At 64.3% G+C, this 22,187-nt stretch overlaps 3 protein-coding genes across 7 annotated transcripts in view; 1 reads left to right on the top strand and 2 right to left on the bottom strand.

The window, feature by feature from the left end:
* Positions 1-382: 382 nt before the first annotated feature.
* CNNM4 (cyclin and CBS domain divalent metal cation transport mediator 4) lies at positions 383-10,128 on the bottom strand. 2 transcript variants are annotated; one of them, XM_075523424.1, is made up of 8 exons: positions 8,647-10,128; positions 4,948-5,091; positions 4,727-4,864; positions 4,012-4,181; positions 3,764-3,863; positions 3,251-3,313; positions 2,056-2,237; positions 383-1,968 (listed from the first exon to the last, which is right to left on the bottom strand). In XM_075523424.1, the coding sequence occupies exons 1-8, from the start codon at positions 10,091-10,093 to the stop codon at positions 1,759-1,761; spliced, it is 2,454 nt and encodes an 817-aa protein (XP_075379539.1). In that variant the 5' UTR covers positions 10,094-10,128; the 3' UTR covers positions 383-1,758. The 2 variants fall into 2 exon arrangements, with proteins under 2 accessions (XP_075379539.1, XP_075379540.1); XM_075523425.1 differs by lacking the exon at positions 3,251-3,313 and having other exon boundaries at positions 385-1,968.
* A 582-nt stretch (positions 10,129-10,710) lies between these two features.
* Positions 10,711-20,179, top strand: LMAN2L (lectin, mannose binding 2 like). 4 transcript variants are annotated; one of them, XR_012778676.1, is made up of 9 exons: positions 10,711-10,869; positions 10,955-11,073; positions 12,761-12,878; positions 13,748-13,830; positions 15,449-15,481; positions 15,910-16,071; positions 16,144-16,258; positions 17,139-17,406; positions 17,561-17,685. XR_012778676.1 is itself a non-coding variant. In XM_075523471.1 (9 exons), the coding sequence occupies exons 1-9, from the start codon at positions 10,740-10,742 to the stop codon at positions 18,478-18,480; spliced, it is 1,023 nt and encodes a 340-aa protein (XP_075379586.1). In that variant the 5' UTR covers positions 10,711-10,739; the 3' UTR covers positions 18,481-20,179. The 4 variants fall into 4 exon arrangements, 3 of the variants coding, with proteins under 3 accessions (XP_075379586.1, XP_075379588.1, XP_075379589.1); XM_075523471.1 differs by lacking the exon at positions 17,139-17,406 and adding an exon at positions 18,338-20,179 and having other exon boundaries at positions 17,561-17,680; XM_075523473.1 differs by lacking the exons at positions 15,449-15,481; positions 17,139-17,406 and adding an exon at positions 18,338-20,179 and having other exon boundaries at positions 17,561-17,680.
* A 221-nt stretch (positions 20,180-20,400) lies between these two features.
* The window catches only part of FER1L5 (fer-1 like family member 5), a 23,036-nt gene continuing 21,249 nt past the window's right edge, over positions 20,401-22,187 (bottom strand). The window contains exons 44-51 of the mRNA XM_075523414.1: positions 21,953-22,041; positions 21,774-21,869; positions 21,528-21,669; positions 21,348-21,447; positions 21,026-21,231; positions 20,812-20,921; positions 20,580-20,727; positions 20,401-20,490 (exon numbers count right to left, since the gene is read on the bottom strand). Coding sequence (XP_075379529.1) covers positions 20,401-20,490; positions 20,580-20,727; positions 20,812-20,921; positions 21,026-21,231; positions 21,348-21,447; positions 21,528-21,669; positions 21,774-21,869; positions 21,953-22,041 — 981 coding nt within the window. The remainder of the gene's footprint in view (positions 20,491-20,579; positions 20,728-20,811; positions 20,922-21,025; positions 21,232-21,347; positions 21,448-21,527; positions 21,670-21,773; positions 21,870-21,952; positions 22,042-22,187) is intronic.

Genomic DNA, 22,187 nt, shown 5'->3' with positions numbered 1-22,187 from the left:
TCCTCCTCGCGGCCAATCGCCGGCCGCCCTACCTCACGCAGTGCAGCCAATCGCCGGCCGCTATCCCCTCCGTGGGCGGTGCCTCACCGCCGCGCTGTAAACAACACCGGGGAAGGATTTAAAGGGGCCGCGTCCTATGGCGGCTGCAGTACCGGGAGCCCCCCCGGTAACCGGGACGCGCCCTCCGCGGCTCCCCCGACCCTGCCGCGAAGCACGGAGGAGACCGACGTACAGATATAGATTTTTATTACCCAACTGGCAAAAAAACCCCCAAAACCCATCAAGTAAAATTCCACAGTCGGTTTCAGAACCGGGAGGAGGCGGCGGGAGGAGGGGGTGTCACAACCGGGGCGGGGGGGGGAGGCCCCCCCACCCCCACCCCCCGGGCCCGGCCTTCTCCAAACACGTAAATGAAACCTGATGCGAAAAATAAATACGAATTCCCGGAGGGGGGGGGAGGGGGGGGGTTTGCATAGAGGAAGATTTAATTAAAAAAAAAAAAAAAAAAAAAGGGGTGTTTTTTGTCCTGGTTTATTATTATTATTAATTATTATTATTATTTCTAGTATCTCCCCACGGAAGGACCCTAGGACCTGATCGTCGAGATGTGATTAACAAAAATAATTAACCTTCTCCCAATAACTTACAGAGTTCACCCAGGGAACTTGTGCTTTTTTCTGGGGGGGGGGTGTCTCCCCCTCCCCCCCACCGGGCACAAAGCTCCGGGGACCGGGGCGGGGGGGATCTGGCCGGTGCTCACCGGGGGTCCCACCTCCTGCCCCGAGGAGGTCACCGGGGGGCTCGGGGGGGTCCCCCGGTGCTGGGGGGGGACACACACGCAGCGCTGGCCCCCTCCTGCCTGTACAACTTTGGTCACTAGCTTTGTGCCGCCCCGAAAAGCCGGATCCTGCGCACCCCCCCCCCCCCCCGCCCCTCTTCACCGATTCCCCCCCCCCGTCACCCCGGCACGGATACCCTGAGACGCCCCAACCTGCTCGCCTCGGCGGCGGTGGGGGGGAAGGCACCGAAACTGCCGGGGGGGGGGGGGGGACACGGGACACAGACACCGTCCCTGCCGTCCTCGGCACGCTCGTGACGCTGGTGGGTGGCCGAGGGGCTGGGGAGGGGGGGGGATCTCCCGGGATCGCAGGGGGGTTCAGCCGCGGTCACGGCCAGCTTTGCACGCCGAGCCCATCCCCTCGGCCTCAGGCCTGCCGCCGAGCTCTCCACCGCCGCATCCCCCGGTGCCCCGGGCCAGCGGGAAAGGGGAACGGGCACAGAGAAGGGTCGCGGCATCGCCCCGGTTCACCGGGAGAAGGACGAGACGCCGCTGCCGTCACGCCGCGCCCCAGGCGTCCCCGTCCAGCGTCGTGCCCCGAAAACACCGGAGAGGGACCGGGATGCCCGTCCCGGGGGGCCGTGGCGGAGCCCCCCCCACCCCCCCGAAGCGGCGTACAAGACCTGAAGCTCCCTGAGCTGAACGAGCGCCGTCGGCGGGGCGGCCGGCAGAGAGTCGTGCCGTCTCCACCGCCATCCGTTTAAATTAATTAAAAATAAGCCAGTCTGGAAAGCAGCAGCAAATCCCGGCTCCATTTCCCACCGTGCCACCGCCGCCTCCTCCAGCTCAACCGGCCTTCTCCGGCGACCGCGGCACCCAGCGCGGCACCACTGAGGAGACGCCGAGCGTTTCCTACCGGGGAAAGGGTCCCTAAAAGGGGGACGCGAAGTCCCTCCCGGCGCGTGCCGGCGGGGCCGGGGTCAGATGGAGTTTTCCAGGGGGCTGTGGTTGCTCCGGCGGCTCAGGCAGTTCCTCTCGTTCAGGAGACTGGTGGTCTCATCGGCGGTGGCGGAGGGTTCCGGTTTCTCCGGTAAACCGGCGTCCGGTTTAGGGGCGTTGCTGTCGGGGGACTGGGGACAACTGTCCATGCGGGAAGCCATCAGGCCGTTCTGGTATTCCTGCCGTGTGATCTGTGCCGGGGAAAAAATAATAAAGGGAAGGCGGTGAGGAGCGGTGCCGGACCCCGTCGACGGTGTCCCCGTCGGCACCCGCCTCACCTTGACGAACTGGAGATCGGTGAGGGCGCGGACGCTGAAGTCGGCCACGTACTGGGCGCCGGTGCCGGCGTTGAGCTGGTTGTTGCTGCCGCTGACGGGGGAGGAGACGGAGTCGGAGCGTTCGTGGTAGCTGAGGGAGGCCGAGCGGTTCAGGCTGCTGACGTGGGACGGGGAGCGGATCTCTGCGGGGACAGGAAGGACGGGGTTAGCCGGGCCGCGGAGCCCCTACCCCGGGGAGGGTCCTACGCCGCGCTGGGATGAGGCCTGGCAACTCTCTGCCTGCTGGTTACGGGGTGCCGAGTCCCCGGTGACGCTGGCCCTGGCTCCGGCGCGTGCCGGGCAGGGAGAGCCCTGTCCCGCAGGCTCTGGGGACACGGAGCCCACCGGTGACAGGGAGTGACGGGACGTGCGTCCACCCCAGCGGAGCCCTGCGCCCTCCGTGGCCGAGCGCTGCCGTTCCCCCAGCCCCGCCAGGCAGCGCGGGATGCGATCCCTGCCCGTCGCCTGCCGAACGGCCACCGACCACGGCCAGGGAGTCCGGAGCCGCTCCGGTCCCCCTGCCCCAGGCCCAGGTGCTGCCCAGGGGACAGGGGACCAGGGCACAGTCCCAGCCCAAGGACGCTGCGACTCCCCAAACCGGTTGATCAGTCACCCTGCGTGGGGTTAGGGACGAGGTGGGGGTTACAGGGACAAGGAGGGCATGGTGACGTGCTCGGAAAGCCGGGGTGACACAGGAACCGCATGCAGCAGCAGGGAGAGTGGCACCTCCTCACCAGCCAGCCGGCACGGGGACAGCCACCGCGCCGGGCTGCCAAACCAGCGCTGTCCCCCTGCTCCTCCGCCGTACCCACAGCGAAGGCAGCCGGGAGAAATCGGGGCAGTTACAGGGCGTGCAGGACCCTAATGCCACCGTGAGCGGGGCCGGGTGACACCGGGCAGCGGTGCTGCCCAGCACCAGCCCCGCGCCGCAGCCCGCGCCGGGGCAGGAGCTGCCTTTCCTCCTCCAGAGGCACTCGGACGCGGGATGGCAACCAGCGTGGCCTCCTGGCACGCAGAGCCGGCCGAGACAGCGAGTAGCCGGCCCGGCGTGGGGGACAAAATACCCGGTGCTGCATTAATGGGGTGGGGACACCCAATACGGCGGGTTAATGCGGTCACAGCGGGGTTTGGCACGTCATGCAGCCGCACCGTTTACCTGTCAACCTGGCAAACAATGACCCTCGCTTTGTGGATAGGCGCCGGGGCTGGGCTGGGAGGGCTAGGGCAGAGAGACGGACAACACAACACACACGCAGAGGACAAGGTCAAGAGAAGCCTCTGGGCACGGGAGAGGGTGGCTGCGGGTACCTCTGCCCCTCGCGGTGCCCGCGGATGGGCGCCGGTGACCCCACGATGCCAAGCCGAACCACCGGGGTCGGTGTCCGGCCGCTCGCAGAGCCTGGCAGCGGCGACGGGAGGGCAGCCCGAAATCGGGGCAGCGGGTTTTCAGCCTCCGGCTCGGGCACGGACCCTCCGCCCGCTGCCAGACACACTGGGGGTGCGGGTCCCTGAGGACAAGGGCCAGGCGAGGTGCTGGCCACGCGGCACGGCTCGGGGGGCACTGGCGAGGGCTGGGAGCCTCCAGCATCTCCTATTCCCGCTAGCAGCTCTAAATCAGGGTGGGAGCGCTCTGCCGGCACCGGCACCCAGGCGATCGGGGGGTGCTTACCGCCTATGGGAGAGGGGCTGAGGGCCATCACCCCGTAATAGGAGAAAGCTCCCGCTTCAAACTTCATGCATTCCTTCCCGGCCTCCACCTCCACCTTGCCCTGCGAGGGAGAGAAGGCATGTAAAGCACGTCCCGCGGCGCTGGGCTGGATGAGACACCCCCCCCCCCCATCACAGCCCTCCCGGGGTGACGGTTCACCCAAGGGACCCCACACGCGTGGCTGGCAACGCCACCCCGCAGCCGGGTACCTGCAGGATGAGGATGAAGTAGTCGGCGGCCTTGTTCTTGCAGTAGAGGAAATGGCGTGGGGATTTCTTGTTCTCCTCGTCGAACTTCAGCTCCTGGATGACGTCGGAGTATTTGAGGAGCCGCAGCAGGATCTTCTCCGAGATGAAGTTGGGGGTGAAGAGCGTCACCTCTTAAGAGCGAGAGGGGAAGGGGGGTCAGAGCCGCAGTCCTTGTCCCTCTCCCAGCCCTCCAGAGGAAGGTGGGTGCCCCCTGTCCCTCGGGGTGGTTCCCTGGATCAGGCTGGGCCCCATCGACACCTCCCCGGGGCAGAATCCCACGAGTCTGGCCCCAACACCAGCTCCAGGTCCCCAGCCTTGGGGGGACACGTGCCAGCTGGGGAACGTCCCTCCATCCTGGAGGGACAGGAACCTGCCGAGCCCCAGAGGCAGGGCTGGCGTCCCTGAGCCCCGTCCCTTCTCATTTTAGCAGGGACAGAGGGGAGGAGAGTGGGACAAGACGCAAGCGCCCCATAATTTCCGAACAAGATGGTCGGAGCGACTCTTCCTGGGCGGGGGGACGGGAACGGAGCCCACGTGGCTGTCGGAGGCGGCAGCGCGCTGAGCCCAACCGGGTCAGTGCCGGGGAGCCGGCGGAGCCGGCACTCTGCAGCCGGACTGAGCCGAGGGGTGCCCTGAGCTGCAGGGGGCTTCCCCCCCCCCCCCCAAAAAAACTCACCCGTGGAGAGGAAGCGGTGAGCGGCCAGCAGCAGCTGGGGGGAGACCTTCACCTTCAGCTCGTTGACGGGGTCCTTGAAGGCCGAGAAGTCCCGCTTGTTCTTCTGGTTGCCCACCCGCTTCTTGCTGCGGTTGTCGGCTGTGGGGAGCAGGGAGTCAGGGGGGGCAAGCGGGACCCCGGCACGCGACGAGGCGGGGAGAGGGGCCGAGCCCAAAACCTACTGTACGTATCCGACTCGTCCAGGATCTCCGACTTGATGATCTCCTCGATGACGTCCTCCAGCGTCACCAGCCCCAGCACCTCGTAGAAGGGGTCTCCCTCGCCCTCGTTGTTCACCTTCTGCACGATGGCCAGGTGGGACTTCCCTGCGGACGGACACACGGATGTTGGAAGCGAGACCACCCCCGGGGCACCCCTAGCCCCACCGCTGGGTCCCAGCACCCAGAGATGTCACTGGGACCAGCCACCCACCACCCTTCCGGACAGGAAACAATAAACCAGTTAAAATCTAGATGAGCTCCTGGGCTGGGCACTAATTCCCAGTGTAATGATAGTAATTAAGCCCGTGACAGCGGCGCCCGCAAGGCCCAAAGCACCTCCGTGCCGCCGTGGGGCGTGGGCTTAGCCAGGGGGTCACAGGAGATGGGACGTGTCCCCCGAGGAGCCCATGCCATCTCACCGGAGCATGGCACGGTCCCGGCGGTGCTGGGTGAGCGCCCGAGGGCTGAGGTCACCCCGGCACGGGGGAGAACGATGCAGCCATGAATTGGGTTTCTTCCAGTGGCCCCGACCTCTCCGAATTTCCTCAGCGGCTCTGCCAAGCTGACCCGGGGCTGTCCCATCCCGGAGGAAACGCTCCAGACACCTGGTACCGCAGCGGCCACCCGATCCCGGAGCCAAAACATCCGGGGGAAGAGAGCCAAGGGCAGGCAGCCGCTGCCCAGCCGGCCCTGGCCACGAGCAGGCAGGTCCTTGCCGGCAAGGCAGACCTCCTCAGCCCCGAATTAACAACTCTCCTCGCTCCGCCGGCCTCACCCCGCGCAGGCAGGACGCAGTTTGCCTTATTCTAGCTAAATCTGAATCGCCGGCTCGCGATGAAGCTGGCATTGCTCCTGCTCCACCTGCCAGGCGCCCGTGGAGCCTCTCCGTGAACCAATGTTTCTCCTGCTTCATCCCAAAATCAGGCCAAGCCACCAGGAAAAACTCCTTGGAGGAGGAACATCCATCTCTGCTCCGGGGAGAGGAGCCGAGCGGCCGCGTGGAAAACTGCAGCGCGCCCAGGCCAGGCCAATGCACCCGCAGGACCGGTATCCTTAGCCTGGGGAAACTGAGGCACGGAGGAAGGCAACGTTCCCTCCCTGACCTCAGCGCAGCCCAAAATAAAAGCACTTCCACCTCCTCAAGCACCACGTTCACCCCCAGGCCAGCAGCAAGGTGTCCTGCTTGCCGTCCCGCTCCGGCTCCAGTACAAATCTGCCCTCCCCAACACTATCTGCTATTTAATTTTAGAGCTGGCGGCCGCAGGCCCCTCGTCGCTCAGGGAAAAGCTAATTTTAGGGATGGGCACAGCGCAGCTCCCCTTTTTCTCCTTCTTCAGCCAAGCCCACGCGGTTCAGGCAACCCCACTGCAAAAAGGCGATGCACAGAGGAGGGGAGAGACCCTAAAATGGTTGCTTGGGCCGTGAAAACCCCTCACCCACCCACCTAACCTCCTCGGTGAGGCGCAGCGGCTCCTTCGCCCACCGTGTGTGAGGCGGGGAGAGGTGAAAGGATCGGGGCTGCGGGGCCGGCCCCGATGAGTCAGGCAGAGGTTCCTCTCCGGGACGAGCGGCCGAGGCTGAGCTCGGAGGGGAGCGGCCGGTGGCAAAGCCAACACGCCACGAGGAGCCCGAACCGCCGGAGCAAAGGGCACGGCGCCGGCCGGCACGGCATCGCCGGCGGGGTGTGACAGACCTCGCACACCACCCTGGGACCCCCTTTGCCACGACGGTCCCTACACGAGGAGGGGGAGCAACACCCCGAGCTCGGCAGGGAGGCTGGGAGCTCCCTGCGGGGTCGTTCCCCGCTCAAAGCTTCACGCCGGTTGCGCGCCGAGAGAAGGAGAAGGTCAGGAACAGGCGCCGGGCCGAGCGCCGGACGTCGCTGCGGGAGCTGTCACCCCGAGGCCAGCGCCTGGGACACCTCCGTGGCACCGGGGGGAGAGGTCCGGCTGCTGAGGCGATTAGGACGATCAGAAGCGCGGCCGGTCGATTTTTCTCTCTTTATCCTTTCGCTGGGCGCGTCTCCCCCACTTCTGATCCAGGTCCCGATCAGTGGGGTGAGGGCAGAGACTCGCTGCGGTGCCGCATCCACGAGGAACGGGGTTCAGAGAGGGACCTCAAAACCAGCCCAGGCAGCGGCCCCCCAAATTACCCGCTCCTGACCCAGAGAGGCAGCGATGAAAAAATAACAATACAGGACATGGGCGGCTTTGTAACCGGAATGAGCGTGCTTTAAATCCTTTAATAAGGATTCATCGGAGGGAAAGGCGGTGCCAGCAGCCGGGATAACTCCAACTCCGGCAGCAATAGGACTCCGCTTCTCTACTGCTGGTTTTTGGAACCGGGGTGGAGCGGCACGGCCGCACGCTCCTACGGCGGTTCTTGAACTGGCACGAGATGAACTGAAGGAAAAGGGTTTGCCAAGAAGGTTTTTCACTAATCACGGCAGCTCCAAGACGATGAGATCCCGTCATCGTCGCCGCAACCACAAGCGACGCCGAGCCGCGACCGAGGGGCGTTGTTCCCGTGCCGATATTTTTGGGTGCCGGGGAAGCACGCTCGCAAAGGGAGGCAGGAGCAGAGCTCAGCCTCAGAGATCAGCCGGGCTTGGACCTACCAGCTCCCAAACCCTTGCCCAAGCTCAAGCCGAGCTTTTGCTGTGGGAGGAATTATTAGATCCCTTAAATCTCCGCAGGACCCGCCCCGAAACGTTCCCCGACGGCGGCAGGACACAGCAAACCGCCCGGCTCTTGTGATGCGCCCAAACCTCCGCCGGGCGAGCGTAACGGGAGCCAGAGGAGAGCACGGGGTCACGCACGGCTGAGGGTTGGCCTGGCATCACCCGGCACAGCTGCTCCGCAGCCGGGCTCTTTATTTTATCCCAGCCCAGACGCGGGCGGCCGGTCCCACGCCGGCCGGAGCTGCGAGAAGCTGGGGAGGGCAGAAGGGTCCCCTGCCTGGTCTGGCAAAGCCCCGGGCAGGTCAAATCCCACCTCGGAACTAACACAGCCTTGCCCGCTCCCGGTGGGCTCAGCCTCCGTGAGCCCGGGTCCCGCTCCTCCTCCCGGCCCTCCGGTTGCTCTCGGTTTTACGTGCCCTGATGTCACGAGCAGGAAGCGGAGCGGGGACGGGGGCCAGCACCGAGCGGCGCTCGCCGTTCCCCGCGGCAGGGAAGGGCCCAGAGGAGGGAGCCAAGTCCAAAGCAGGGAGCCGAGCAATTTTCCAGCAGCTATTCAAGGGCCTCCGGGGCCGATAATTAAAAACAAGGAACAAGTAAACACTCCCAAAGTGTTTCTCAAGGCTGGCGCTGAGCACTGGTTGCTCCACCGCCGATAAAGCAGAGGCTCTCCCTCCCCGGCGCGGACGCGGTGCCGTTACACGCCAAAGCCCGGAAGCCCGGGTGGTTGCGGGCACCGAGCGGCTTCCCCCAGTTCGGTGCCGCGCTGCCCGTCCCCAGCACCGCAGCGCCGTGTCCCCAGGCACCCGGTCCCCTCCGGATCGCGACTGCCCGAACCGTGCGGACCCCAGGCAGCCCCGGCGTGGGAAGCTCCAGCCCCAGAGGGCAAAACTCCCCGGAGTTTTGCTTCCGGCATCCGCCGGCCTCCTCCGAGGGGAAGAAAGTAGCACCCCGGGGAAGCGGCACCCCCCTGGCCCCCTCACCCTTTTTGAACTCCTCCAGCATGGCGTCCAGCTTGGTGTCGTGGAAGACGACGTGGACGGGGTGGTTGTAGAATTTGGTGATGGTTTTGAGGGGGGTGCAGTCGTCGGGGTCGACAAAAGCCAGGTCCTTGACGTAGAGGATGTCCATGATGTTGGAACGCTCGTCCTCGTAGACGGGGATGCGAGTGTAGCCGCTCTCCATGATCTCCGACATGGTGTTGAAGTCCAGGATGGCGTCGCTGTTGATCATGAAGCAGTTCTGCAGCGGGGTCATCACGTCCTCCACCGTCTTGGTGCGGAGCTCCAGGGCTCCCTGGATCATGTTGAGCTCCTCCCTCACCAGGTCGTTGTAGGGTTCCGTCACCTTCAACATCTCCACCAGCTTCTCCCGGTTGTAGACGGTGCCGATCTCCTGGCCCAGGATGCAGTCGAGGAGCTTGCTGATGGGGTAGGAGAGGGGGAACGTCACCAGCATGAAGAACTTGGTGACCACGATGGTGTTGGCACCCACGGCCAAGCCGTGGCGGGAGCAGAGCGCCTGGGGCACGATCTCCCCGAAGATGACGATGCCGATGGTGGAAGCGACGACGGCGCCGATGCCGGAGCCGATGAGGTCATCGAGGAGGATGGTGAGAGTGGTGTTAACCAGCACGTTACCCAGCAGCAGGGAACAGAGCAAATAGTTCCCCTTACGGCGGATGGGCTCGATCTTACGGGCGTAACGCTTCTCCTTATCGGTGCCGCAGTTCTGCACGATGCGCAGCTCCATGGGATCCAGCGCCATGAGGCCCAGGTTGAGCCCGCTGAACATCCCCGACAGCACCAGCAGCCCGGCGATGAGGATCACCTGCAGCCAAAGGGGCAGCAGCGACTTCTTCTCCTCCAACACCACGATACGGCCGTCGGGGCCTTGATGGGGCAACCAGGGTTGGCCGGGGCGGCGTTGGGTGCAGAGGACGTAGGTCTTGGCCTGCTCGTCCTTGCGCAGGGGCTGGACGCGGACCCGCAGCAGGGCCGAGGTGTCGCGGGCCTCGGCCAGGCCGGGCTGCACCAGCAGGTCCTGGGAGCGCTCGGGGCAGGTGCCGTTGGGAACCGAAGCGTTGGCGGCGGGTCGCAGTTCGGCGAAGGCCACCCGTTCGCCGGTGCGGGGGCCCAGCCCCAGCCCGTAGAGCCGGAGCAGCACCTCGCTCCCCTCCGTGACACGGATGGGCCCGCGGGCCGGAGCCCCCGCCGCCGGCTTCGTGCTCTCCTCCAGCCGCATGCCCAGGATCACGCTGTCCCCCGACGGCACCGCCCCGCCGGGCAGCGCCAGCAGCAGCAGCAGCGGCGGCAGCAACGGAGGAGACGACGACGACGACGATAACGGGGACCCCCCGCCGCCGCCGCCCCCCCCGGCCCCGCCGGGGCCCCCCCCGCCTCCGCGCCGCCGCCCGCCGCCCGGCGCCATGTTAGTGTCTCGCGGCCGCCGCGCTCGCGGCCGCGTCACACGCCGCGCCACGCCCCCCCCCGCCCCGGGGGAGCACGTCACACGCCGCGCCCCCCCCCGCCTACCCGCTGGCGGCTCGCGCGCCTTAAGGGGGCGATGGCAGCGTGGGCCTGAAAGGGTGGGGACCGCACGGGTTGTAGGGGTGTAGAGCGCGGTGTCAGCGGAAGGGGATGTGGGGCGAGGCTGCGAGGAGGGGGGGTGGACTGGAGGGGGGTGGGGGGTGCATGGGGGCGTCACCTGGGTGGGGGTGTCGGGTAGATGGGGGTGTCCCCTGGGGAAGGCGGATGCGTGGGGGGCCAGGGGGCACTAGGACCGGGGGCGGAGGGGGAGAACCAGGAGGGGGGCACTAGGACCTGGGGGCACTAGGACCTGGGGGCACTAGGACCTGGGGGGCAGGGCTCAGGCTGGGGGAGAAGTAGAGCCGGTGCGCGCCAGGTGCCGGCGCGGACCCTTTAAGGCGGCCGGAACTACATTACCCATCCCCCCCCGCGCGCACCCCGCCTCTCAGTTGACAGACAGGCCGCGCGGCCAACCGACATGCGGCGCGGCAGGGTGGAGCGGCCAATGGGCGGGCGAGGCGGGCCGCGGCGCGGGTGGCGGAGGGAAGATGGCGGCGGCGGGCCGGTGGCGGGCCGGGCTGGCGCTGCTGGTGGTGGCGCTGGGGTTGGGCGGGCCGCGGGCCGAGCAGACGGAGGAGCACCTCAAGCGGGAGCACTCCCTCTCCAAGCCGTACCAGGGTGAGTGGGGTGGCGGCGGCAGCGGACCGTGCCCGGTGCCTGGTCCCGGCGGCCGGTACCGACGGGGCGTGTGCGTGTGCCGCAGGCGTGGGCTCGGCCAGCTCGGGGCTGTGGGACCTGCTGGGCAACGCCATGGTCATGACCCAGTACATCCGCCTCACCCCCGACGTGCAGAGCAAGCAGGGAGCCGTCTGGAACCGAGTGGTGAGCCCGGGGGCACCGGGGTGGGAGGGGGCCTGGACCGGGGGGGGGCAGGGGGTGGGTTGGGGGGGGCTGGGTCGGGACTGTGGGGTGCCCCCCGTGGGTGTGGGATAGCGGTGGGGGCCCGGAGGAGTGGGTTCAGGCCAGGTTGAGGCAGGGGAAGTGGGATTTGGGGGTTTGGGGTGAGTATGGGGGGGCTGGGGGCCGGGGGAGGGGGGATGGGGGTTTTGGGGGGGGTTGGAGACTGAGGCAGGGTGGGGGAGTCCTGAGTAAGGGGGTTTGGGGTGCGGGTGTGTGGACAGAACCTGGGGGGGGGGGTGCTGGGGTCCTGGGGGAGGGGGGGTTGAGCTGGGGAGGGGGTGTCGGGGGGGCTGGGCAGGTCTGGGCCAAATAAGGGGGTGTGGGGGTGTACGAGGAGTGGGGCGTGGGGTGGTTTAGGGGGTTGTGGGGACACAGGGGGTGTTTGGGCTGGGGAGGTTTGAGGGTCTGGACCCAGGTGGGGTGGGGGGGGAATTGGGGTGGGCTATGGAGGCCATAGGGAGAGGGTGGAGGGAAGCTGGGGGTGTTGTGTGGGGCAGGGGAGGGCCATGGGGGTTGGAGCTGGGGTGGTTTTGGGGGCTCGGGGTGGGGGGCTTTGGGCTGGGGGTACCAGCAGCACTTCAGCTTCTAGCCTTTGCCGTGGCGATTCCTGCAAGGGCTGAGTGTCCCGTCCCCGTCCCCCCACCCCCCCCCCACCCCCGTGTGAATTTGGGGTGCCTGTGCTGACCGGCTTGGGGTCTCTCTGGGGACCGCCATGGCCAGAGCGTGCCCACTGCCCCCTTTGCCGTGCCCACGTGTCGGAGCAGGGCCGGTAAAGCGGCAGCTGGACGCGGTGTGCCAGCGCTGCGCTCCGTTACGGTGTTTCTCTGCCCCCGCAATCCTATTGCCCGTCAGGCAGCAAGGCTCCCTTTAATACCGTGATAATTCCCATTGAATTTCAATTTGGGGTTGACATCGGTGGGGTTTTTGTGCCCCACCGCTCCGCAGTAGCTTGGAAAATGCCCTACGAGACCAGAAGTAATCCGTTGTGCTCAACTTTTATTGTTATAAAGTATTGAGGGAGGTTTTTTTTTTTTCCCCTCGGGTTTATGGCTCCCACGAAACGTGGCTTCTGAGTGAAGCCACCGGCTGGCTTCACAACATTATGTGAGCGAATCTGTTACAAGCTCATCGTGTTATGCGCCCGTTAGCGCAGGGAATTTGTTGGTACCTCAAGAAATAATTGGCTCATCAACAATTAAGAAGCTGGAGTTGCTCCTCGGGCTCTTTCTGCTCTCTTTTTCCCGGGTGTGAGTTATTGATTTTGTTGGAGTTGCTGTTGCCTCAGAATAGCTTGAGATCAGAATTGGTTCCTTGGCTTTTTATAACCTTGGGTAACGACCAATTCCCTTGGCTTAATGATGTCCCTTGGTATTAATTATTCTTGCTCGCATCCAAAATATAGGACAGCGCGGTCTCTTGGCGTGGGGAGCGGCGGCACGCTCTCCGGTTTGGCAGCGCGTGGAGCTGCCGGCTGTTGCGAAGGGCAGGGGACGGCGCGGCCGGCTGCGGTGCTCCGTCCCCGCTGGCCCCTGACCCTCACGGGCAGGGAAGCGGCGGGCGCTGGCACGAGGGACGCCCTCATTTCACATCCTCACGCCTTCTCTTGCAGCCGTGTTACCTCCGAGACTGGGAGATGCAGGTGCATTTTAAAATCCACGGGCAAGGCAAGAAAAACCTGAACGGAGACGGCTTTGCTATCTGGTACACCAAAGATCGCATGCAGCCAGGTAAAGCGCTGGCGGTAGCTGCCGAGGTGGAGGCCGTGCCTCGAGGGGAAGGTGTTGAGCTCCACGTGCCACCTTCGAGGACGCCTTCCCCCTGCTCCGTAGGCTCATTCGGGGAAATCACGGTGTCCTCTGGGGAATTGCAGTATTTTGGGGCCTTAGGGCTGTTTTTCTTTCGCCCTGGCAGGCAAAGGGGGAGTAACGACTGTGCACGAGGCTGCCTCTGAGCCTCGGCAGCCTGGGTTGGGGGTTTTCGGGAGCCCTGGGGCGCTGGAGTCAGCTCGGGGGTAGACGGCTTCGGGATTGTTTTGCTCTGATCTTGAGATGGGTGGTGTAACGGGAAGTGTGGGGCCTCCTGCGCTGGGAGTCAGCTCCTTAAAAAAGGCTGCGGAGGAAGCTCGATCCTTGACCAGCAAACGCTAGGGGATTTAATCTTGCCCTCTGACTTCGCTGCCTGGAGGGTCTGCGTGCTTGATTAACCGCTCAAGGCTGCGTGGAGCTCTGTAGTGCTCAGCTCCGTCTCTGGCCTTTGCAGAGGTGACGCAGCTCCGTCCTACAGAGGCAGATGGAAGCTGGGGACAAAAGATCGCTCCCCACTGATCTCCCATCGCAGTGTCTGACCTGGGTCTCCCTCCCACAGCGATGTTAACAAGCCTTTGCGTGCCCTGACCCCGTACGTCCTCCCAACTCGACTTGCACGTGGGTTTTAACGCAGAGTTACGTGACTTGAGGCTAAATCTGCCCCCGTGTAGTCTGGAGAGCGCCTGCCTCGTTACCTGATACACAGAACAGCATGAAGGGATGGGTAACAAACCCTTTGCAATGCTTGCCTGGCCTCGCCACCCTTATTCGGAGCCTCTCCTTCCTTCTAGGACCGGTCTTTGGAAGCAAGGATAACTTTCTGGGCCTGGGAGTGTTCGTGGACACCTACCCAAACGAGGAGAAGCAGCAGGAGGTGAGCTAGGAACGGGATCGTGCTGCTTGCCAGCTGCCTGCAGAGCGTGGCACGGGCAGCACCGAGGTTATGGCTTGCGTCGCTGCGAATGCAGCTCTTCATCAGCACGGTGCGATCTGTGGTGAGCTCTTAAATCAGAGACCAGATATTACTCTGCTTCCTCTCCGCTGCCTTTCCCCGCCATGCCCTGCGTAGCTGGTTTTTCTTCCTAGCGAGGCAGTAGCTCTTCAGAGGTGTGAAAAGCTGCAGGGTAGTTTTGCGGTCAGCTTTACCCAGAGGAAAAGCTTTCAGGGCGGGAGGAAACTAGCTGATGACACCACCTCTGCCTTGCGAGCTCCTGTGCTTTCTGGAGGCTGTCGGCAAGCAGTGCTTGAGGTGAAGCTGTCCCAAGAGCATGGTCTTTGTAGACCTCGAGTAGAGCGGTACTCGAGCTGCCAGCCCAGGCCTGCCTGCACGATGGGGCTGTTTCAGGGCAGCTAGTCGGCAGGAGGCTTTCCCTGCTCTCAGGGATGCAGCGTGACTGTGCTCTGCCTCTTTGAAAGATGCCTGTCTAAAGACCTTTGTGTTCCTGATGCGTCTGTTCTTTGTTTGGGGTTTATTGGCATCCATTCCTGTGGAGAAGGGAACGCAGAGGCAGTTAAAACCGGGCCCTTCCTACCCTGATGCTGGAATACACTTCATCACTCCAAAACCAAAGCTGGACCCTTTCTTAATTCTAGCTTCCCCTAAAAAATAGATGCTATTTTACCCCGAGACCTTGGTGCTAACCCCGCTGCCCCGCAGGACTCCCTTCATCCCGGGGAGAGAGACAAAAGGGCACAGTTGGGATGTGCCCTGACCTCGGAGCTGCCGAGCAAACGTTGAGTAACTACCGGCTTTTGTTCAAACACCCAAAGCAGCCAGCTCTGGCGCAGGGGCGGGTGGACTTTGTGCTCGTAAAAGCCTTTCCGAGCTGCCTGGCGCCGCGTTACTGGCAGCGCTCGGGGATTAGCGTGGTGTTGGATGGATCCTGGTGATTTGCAGGGCGGCAGCTTTGCTTTTGTGGGGTAAAGGGATGCACGACAGGTCTTACTTAAAAGCAATAATCAGTGGAACGTGGGTGTCTGGGTCTCCGGTCTGCAACCGGAGGGGGCTGCCCTTCTCCGGTCAAGCACCGAGGAAGGGAAGAGATGGAGAAATACCCATCGGCCAGTTGCCATAATGGCGTGTTGCTTCGCAGCTGCTTTCTCTCGCCTTTAAAAGGACAAAAAGAAGTGTTTTATTCTCGAGGGAAGAGGGACGGGTTAGTTGTGGGTCCCTGGGGAGCGGTTGTGGCCGATGTGTCCCCCCGTCGGGAGCTGGCTTTTGTGCGAGTGAGCTGCTGCGCAACAAGGAGGAGAAACGCTGTACGTGGCAACGCTTGACGTGGCTTTCGCCCCCGGCACTGTTTCCTAGCTGTGTGTCCCAGGATTCAGCACCTAACACCTGAACCCCTCTCTGCTTTAGCCTCCGCTAAGCCGATAACGTGCTGAGCTCCCTTGGGAGGAAGTTTCCAGGTTGCAGGTTAATACTAAACTCTGGTCCGTGACCCTCTTGCTTCTGTGCTCTTTCTTGCTTTGCGATAACCCTGGACTGGCAGGCTCAGAAGAGGAGGTACAGCCCGGGAAATCAGGTACTTGCTCTTGCTGACCTACCCGTTCCCAAGCTGTCGGGTTTCACTTTGGCTCGCAGTCGAGGAAATCCCTCTGTGAGCCCAGAAATCCCTCTGTGAGCCCAGAAATCCCTCTGTGAGCCCAGAAATCCCTCTGTGAGCCCAGAAATCCCTGTGTGAGCCCGGAGACTGCATGGAAACTGGCTGTCCTCCATCCTGGACGTCTGGGAGCTGAGGCTGAGCCCGAGGAAGGCTGGGGGGGATGAAGTGGGATCGTGCTGTTGTCTTTTTGAGATGGATTCTTGGGGGTTGAAGGAGTTTGGGGTCCGTAGGGCTGTCGCAGCTCTTGACCGCAGAGGTGTGCCGGGATGCGCGGGCAGCCGGTAGAGCCGAGCCGCGGCCGGCGGGGCGAGAGCAGAAACTCACCCCCAGCCTCGCCCCCCTCACAGCGCGTCTTCCCCTACATCTCGGCCATGGTGAACAACGGCTCTCTCACCTACGACCACGACCGGGACGGGAGACCAACGGAGCTGGGGGGCTGCACGGCCATGGTGCGCAACCTCAACCACGACACCTTCCTGGTGATCCGCTACGTGAAGAGGAGACTGACGGTGAGTGCTGCCTGCCGGGGCAGAGCGGGCAGCGGGGCCACGGCGTGGCTAAGGGAGCTGCTTCTTTCTCAGGTGTTGATCGATATCGACGGTAAGCACGAGTGGCGAGACTGCATCGACGTGCCGGGCGTGCGCTTGCCCCGTGGGTACTACTTTGGGACCTCTTCTGTCACTGGAGACCTGTCAGGTACTGCCCCAGGGTCCCCAGCCTTGTTCCCAAGCAGCTCTGGCAGCTTCTGCGCAGCTTTGGGTGTCTGGAGGTGCAGCTCGGTACCTGCTGGGGCTTACAGAAGCACGTGAGGACCTTTCCCTGCTTTAAACACCCTTGAGCTGTGGGCGGGAGCCTTGTTTTTTATCTTGCAGCGACTCCTGAGGAGCCAAAAGCCCAGCCTGGGCACGTCACTCCCCAAAGTGCTTTGTCTCAGCAGCGCTTCCCGCTTTCCTTGAGCTCCCCGCAGGGCTGCGGCCTGACCTCGGCCAGCCTCTCTTAACAACACGGCGGCGAAGCAGCTATACCGGCTCAGCCGGAGGGTCCGTCTCCAAAACATGCGCCTTGGGAGTAAAAACAGGATGAGCACTGGAAAAAAAAAAAAAAAAAAATCTCCTGTACTCTCCTGTCGCAACCCGTGGTGCCTGGGTTAGCCCCGAGGGCGGCGCTGGAAAGAACTGCCGTCGCTGCAAACGCCCCAGGCGTTACAGCCAAGCCACGATGCTTGCTCCTGCTCTCTGCCTGTCTCTGGGGCACGCCTGGGTGTATTTCGCTTTGGATTTCATAGCCCGAGAGCTATTGCCCGCCTGTTATTGAGGGAGGGACCAGCCAGGCGCGCCTGGAAACGGTGGTGCAACGTGGGCCGATGTAAATCGAGTTTTGGAGAGAGCTAAAGCCCTCCTCAGCTTAATACTTCTCTCCCGGCGCTGGTCGAGGTGCCGTGAGGCCTGACGTTATGCCGCTGTGCCTCTTTTGGCAGGTTTTAAGCCCGATTTGAGTTATGCCTCTACAAAAGTGCATTGATGGCCGGTGTCTGGGCCCATTGTTGGCTCCAACAAAAGTTCCTTTTCTCTCTCAGATCTCTGCCCAGTGCCCGGGGAGCTGGCAGGCTGGCGTGGAGCGCTCGCCTTGTCCCACTAATAACTCCGCCATCGCAAGCAAAGGAAGTAGGGCCACGTGAGGCTGATGCTAACGCATTCCTTTTGGGTGGCCGAGCGGTTTTGAGTCAGATGATCTCCCGGTCTGGGCTGTTGTTTTTCAGTTTAAGTAGCTTAAAGGTTCCTGTTGGCAGAGGGCCCTGCGCTGGGGCGTAGCTCTCAGCCCAGCGTAGACCCTGCCCCGCGGAGGTGAGTTGTTTTTTTTTCCCCCCTTGGGAGGGAAGAACCAGTGCCTTTGCCCCAAGCAATAACATCCCACGGTGCTGCCTGTGGCACTCAAATCCCCTGGCCGGAGCCATATTTGTCGGTGACGCCTCGGGACGTGTTTCTGCTCTGCTTCCAGACAACCACGACATCATTTCGCTGAAGCTTTACCAGCTGACGGTGGAGCGGACGCCGGAGGAGGAGAAGCGGGACAGAGAGGTGTATCTGCCGGTCGTGGACAACCTGAAGCTGCCGGGAAGTGAGTAGAAGCCACCAGCCTCACGCAGAGGAAGGTGGGACCGGCAGGGATTTCGGGGGGACCCGCAGCTGTGGTGCTTGCGGAGCAGAAACCGCATCATCTCGCCAGCAAACCGGCCGAGCTGCGGCTGGAATTGGGAGGTCCGCGCCCCGTTGCTCCCACCGACGGTTGTTCTCGCCCGCTGTGTGACACAACCGGTGTCACGGCCTGTCTCCGTTTGGCGTGGGCGTAGCGAGCAGCGATGCTCGCCCTCGGAGAAGCGCTTCCCTCCTGGAGGACCCCGGCCTGCCGGGCTAAGCGTGTCCGCTCCGCTTTGCTTTTGCCGTGACCAAAATGGGTTGTGCTGGTCCACTGGACGCTCACGGAGGTTTGAACCTCGATGGTGTCATCTCCCCTCTAGAAATCCCACCGCAGACGTGTCCACGAGCCCCTTGCGTGCCCTGACGTCTCGCGGCTCTAGCCCTTACAATGAGCTGGGCCCGAAAGCTTTGGGAAGCCAAACCCTGGGGCGGTGCGAGCCTGGCAGGGTGTGCGTGGGGTTGCCGGTGTCGGTGTGGGGTGGTTAAAATCCCCCAGTGCAGGCAAATCTCAGCTGGGTTTCGGGGCGCTGGGCTCTCTGGGGGCTCACGGGCTTTTTTTTCCTTCTCTATCATGCAGTGGAGGCGCCGCTGGAGCCCATGAGCGGCTTGGCTCTCTTCTTAATCGTCTTCTTCTCCCTCGTTGCCATCGTTTTTGCCATTGTCATTGGAGTCATCGTCTACAACAAGTGGCAGGAGCAGAGCCGGAAACACTTCTATTGACTTGGGACCCCCCCCCCCGGGATGGCCCGTTGCTAGGCCTTGCTAGCCACGTCCCGACTGCCACCCATCCCAGACTGGCCAGAGCGTGATGGACCGACCCTGACGGCAGGGATCCTTGTGTCCCCCCAAAAACCCCAGCGGGGATGGCCGCCGTTTCTTATCGGACTCCAGAACTCCCACGCCGCTCCCGGTGGGAGCAGGGCATCCCCCCGCGTGGCGTGCGACGGACCGGGAGCCGAGCACCGTGGGGACGGAGCTGCCGTCCCCCCGAAAGAGCTTTGCTTTCCGAGTTGTTTAGGACGGGCTGTGCCGTGGGGCGCCGGCGGCGCTGAGCCGTCTCTTTGCCGTCTGGGGAGCTCGAGTGCGGGCAGAAGTCACCACCTCGGCTGTGAAATCCTGGCTGAGGGACGCCAGCGAGCGCCCGCTTTCCTCGCCAGGCTCCTACGCTAACCCCTTGCAGCGTTACCGCAACCCTTGCAACCCCTTGTCTCGAGCGGTTTCCTTTCCAGGAGGGATTTTCCAAGCTTCATCCCGCTCCGGCTGTTTTCCATCGCCTGCCTTAGGCTGTCTTTGGAGACCGGACTGCTTTGCTTTGTACTTTGAATTTCCCCGCTGCCGTGCAACCCCTCTCTGTCCCGCTAGTCACCGAGGTTTGGTGTTTTGGGGCAGGGGATGCCGATGGTTTTCCCTGACGGCGAGGCAGGTCGAGCTGGGAACCTGCCTGGCTGCCGGGCTCACCCCGCGGGGAGCAGCCGGTCCCCTCCGCGAAGCCAACCTGGGGCAGCCCCTCGCTGCAGACCCCTCCCCGGTTCGGGGTGTAACGCTGGGTCCCCCGTTCCCAATAACCATTCGCTGCTGCGTCTCGGGCCTCGGCCCCTCTCCCCGCTCCCTAGGGCCGCCGCCGCGCATGCCGCCGCCTCCGCGCGCCTCCCGTCCCGGCGCGGCCTCCTGCACCGGTGCCGTTTGCATGTCGTGTCGTGGCTTCTGGCAGCTTTTTCCCCTCGGTGCTCGCTGCATCCCCGGGGCCCCTCCGAGGAGGAGGAGGAGGAGGAGGAGGAGCGGAGCCTCGTGGGGTGATCCCCCTGCCTCTCGGAGCCGGAGCTCTCGCTGCCTTTCAGGGAGTCGTAGTTTATTCCTACCTCAGTGACTGCTTTGGTCGATGATTTCTCTGCGTTTCTCTTGCCGATCGTCACAGCCGCCGTCGCCCCTGGGGACTTCGTCGGTCGCTCACGAGGGGATGGCCCAGAGGGCGTGGGGTCCCCGGAGGGACCCCGGAGAGGGAGGTATTAGGTCGGTTTGTCCCACGGGAGTCGTAGTGGCTCTGGGGACACCGAGATGGCAAATTTGCCACCCCCAGCCCCGGCGGCGGCAGCACCCTCCTCGACGGCATCCTGGGGAGCTGTGTCCTTGCCCCGCTGCTCTCCAGGACGCTCGCACCCGGGACGCATCCCCACGGGGGTCCCGGTGTGCCCAGGGGACACACACACGCGTGGCCGGCGGTTTTTCGGCAGGATGCTGTCGCCGGGGTAGGCGGAAGCTTTTTTTTTTTTTTTTTCAAAGTGCCCAAGGGTGGTTGTGGCATGAAAGGAGAGGTTTTTTTCTGATGTTTTGCCTCTTTTTGCCTGATAACCAGGAGCGAAACGTGAGCTCCCTGGAGCTGTAACTGGTGTCTCGGAATAAACATCGGTGTGTGTGTGTGTGTGACACGGCCGGGATTTTTGTCACCAGCCCGTCCCCTGGATCCAGCATTTCCTCGAGTGCCGTAGCAAGTCAGGGGCCGTGTCCCGGTGCCGTGGGCCTCCCCAAAACGCAGTAGCTCCTTTGTCAGTCCCCACCGCCCCACGGAGTTGAGGACGATGCTTTGCCCGTCACTGCATGTGGCTTTATTAAAGAGGTGACGCGGGTGCCGGGGATGGCACATCAGGGTTTGCCCGCGCCGGCTGCGGGCCGCTCGCCGCCGGCAAGGTGCAAGCTCTGGAGAGGGTTAACCAGCTTCATGGCCAAATAACCCTGCGAGGAGGGAGAGGAGGGAGCTCAGGGGGGGGACTTTGCAGCCGGTGAGGGGGGAATTGGGGGGCGACCGTGCCCCCGGCGCTCACCGGGGCGGCGTAGACGAAGGTGAGGAGCAGGGCGAGGAGCAGCAGCAGCGCCAGCCCCAGGCTGAGCCGGCCGCGGTGTTGCCGCCATACGCCGTAGCGCAGGCCACGCAGCGGCGCCTGCAGCCATAGGAAGGACCACTCCGGCCGCCTGCGGGTGACACCCAGCTCGGGCACCCTGTGTCACCCTTCCCGTCACCCCAAGGGGGATGAGCCGATCGCAGCGGGGACTCACACGGGTGCCGGGAGCGTCGGGTACATGTTGGGATCCTCCCGGCCTTTCCCCGCCGGCCGCTCTTCCGCCTCCTTTGCCGTCAGCAGCTCCAGGCTCAGCTCCAGCTTACCCTGGGGGGGTGATGGGTGGGAGGTGGGGTGCAGGATCTGTGTGTCGTCCCCCCCCCCCCCCCATCATTGCTGTCCCCCGCTATCCTGGTGCCACCCCCACCTACCGAGAGACGCCGCTTGCCGCCCTCCTGCACGGTGCAGGGCCACCACCCCCTCGCCCGTCTCTGACGGAAAAGGGAGAACGGGGAGGGGGTCTGCGCCCCCCGCCAGGGCCAGCGGCTTTGGGGGGTCCCCTGCGGCGGTGTTGGGGTGCAGTTCTGGGGGTGCTGGGCAGGCCGCGGCAGCCTGGTGAGCTCCAGTTCCAGGACGCCTGCGGGGAAAAGCCAAGGCGGGGGGGCAGCTGGCTGTCACCCGGGGGTGTCCCCCGTCACCCGTGGGTGGCCCCCATCCTGCCAAAGGACGCGGGGCAGGGAAACGGGGTCTCACCCAGAAAATCATCGGCCGAAAACTTGTCGTTGTCCCACACTTGGAGGATGAGCTTGGGGGGCACCTTCAGCACCGTCTCGTCCAGGCTCCAGAAATGCTCCTGCCGTGGCGGGGAGGGGGAAAGGAGGGTGTCACGCTTGTCCCCTGTGTCCCCCCCCCCCACCCCGGGGTGCCCCTTGCCTTCCGGGGCAGGACGCAGAGCTGCTCGGCCGCCAGATATTCGAAGGAGAAGACGAAACGCCAGTTGAAGCCCCCGTCCCCCTGCAGCGAGCGGTAATGCACGTCCGTCCTCTGCCGCTGCTCCTCCAGCCCGTCCAGCCACCTGCCGTGCCGCCCGGAGGGAGGGGACGCCGCTGTCACCCGTGTCCCCAGCCCTGCCCTCACCTCCCCGGGGTGGAGGGGGACGCGGCGGTGGCCTCGGCTCACCCGGTGACGTAGATATCGCTCATCCGCTGCCCCGCCAGGTTGGTGTCCCCCAGGTCCACGTCCCGCGTGTTCCAGACCACGCAGCGCAGCTCGTACCTCGCGAGGGGGACGAGGACGTGTCACCTTCTCCCCCCGGGGACGTCCCCGTCCCACCCCCCGGGGTCTGGCTGGGCGCTCACCTCTGGGGCTTGCGGGGGGTGATGTCGACGGGGGGGCCGGGGGGCCCGAGGCTGGCGGGGAAGACGTCCACCCACATCTGCACCTTGCCCTGCACGGCACGCGGGGGGAGGCTGGGACCGGCACCCCTCGGTCCCCACGCCAGCGTCCCCTCCTGTCCCAGGGGGTCCCCGTCACCTCTGGGTCCCCATCACTGCCCCCCCCAGCATCCTTCCTTGCCCTGGGGTCCCCATCGCT

Source organism: Mycteria americana, chromosome 23, assembly GCF_035582795.1.
Source record: "Mycteria americana isolate JAX WOST 10 ecotype Jacksonville Zoo and Gardens chromosome 23, USCA_MyAme_1.0, whole genome shotgun sequence".
Classification (NCBI taxonomy): Eukaryota; Metazoa; Chordata; class Aves; order Ciconiiformes; family Ciconiidae; genus Mycteria; species Mycteria americana.
This window is presented reverse-complemented; position numbering and strand designations above follow the sequence as displayed.

What these genes read in the sequence shown, in the direction of transcription:
- CNNM4 (XM_075523424.1), bottom strand. Translation starts at nt 10,093, where the DNA reads ATGGCGCCGGGCGGCGGGCGGCGGCGCGGAGGCGGGGGGGGCCCCGGC. An exon ending in TCACCGCTTCCTCTCCACGG is followed by an intron (nt 4,182 to 4,726) that starts GTGAGTTTTTTT and finishes CTCGCTCTTAAG; the next exon opens with AGGTGACGCTCTTCACCCCC. An exon ending in ATTGTTTGCCAGGTTGACAG is followed by an intron (nt 2,238 to 3,250) that starts GTAAACGGTGCG and finishes CTGTCCCCGCAG; the next exon opens with AGATCCGCTCCCCGTCCCAC.
- LMAN2L (XM_075523471.1), top strand. Translation starts at nt 10,740, where the DNA reads ATGGCGGCGGCGGGCCGGTGGCGGGCCGGGCTGGCGCTGCTGGTGGTG. An exon ending in GAGCCGTCTGGAACCGAGTG is followed by an intron (nt 11,074 to 12,760) that starts GTGAGCCCGGGG and finishes CTTCTCTTGCAG; the next exon opens with CCGTGTTACCTCCGAGACTG. An exon ending in ACGTGAAGAGGAGACTGACG is followed by an intron (nt 16,072 to 16,143) that starts GTGAGTGCTGCC and finishes CTTCTTTCTCAG; the next exon opens with GTGTTGATCGATATCGACGG.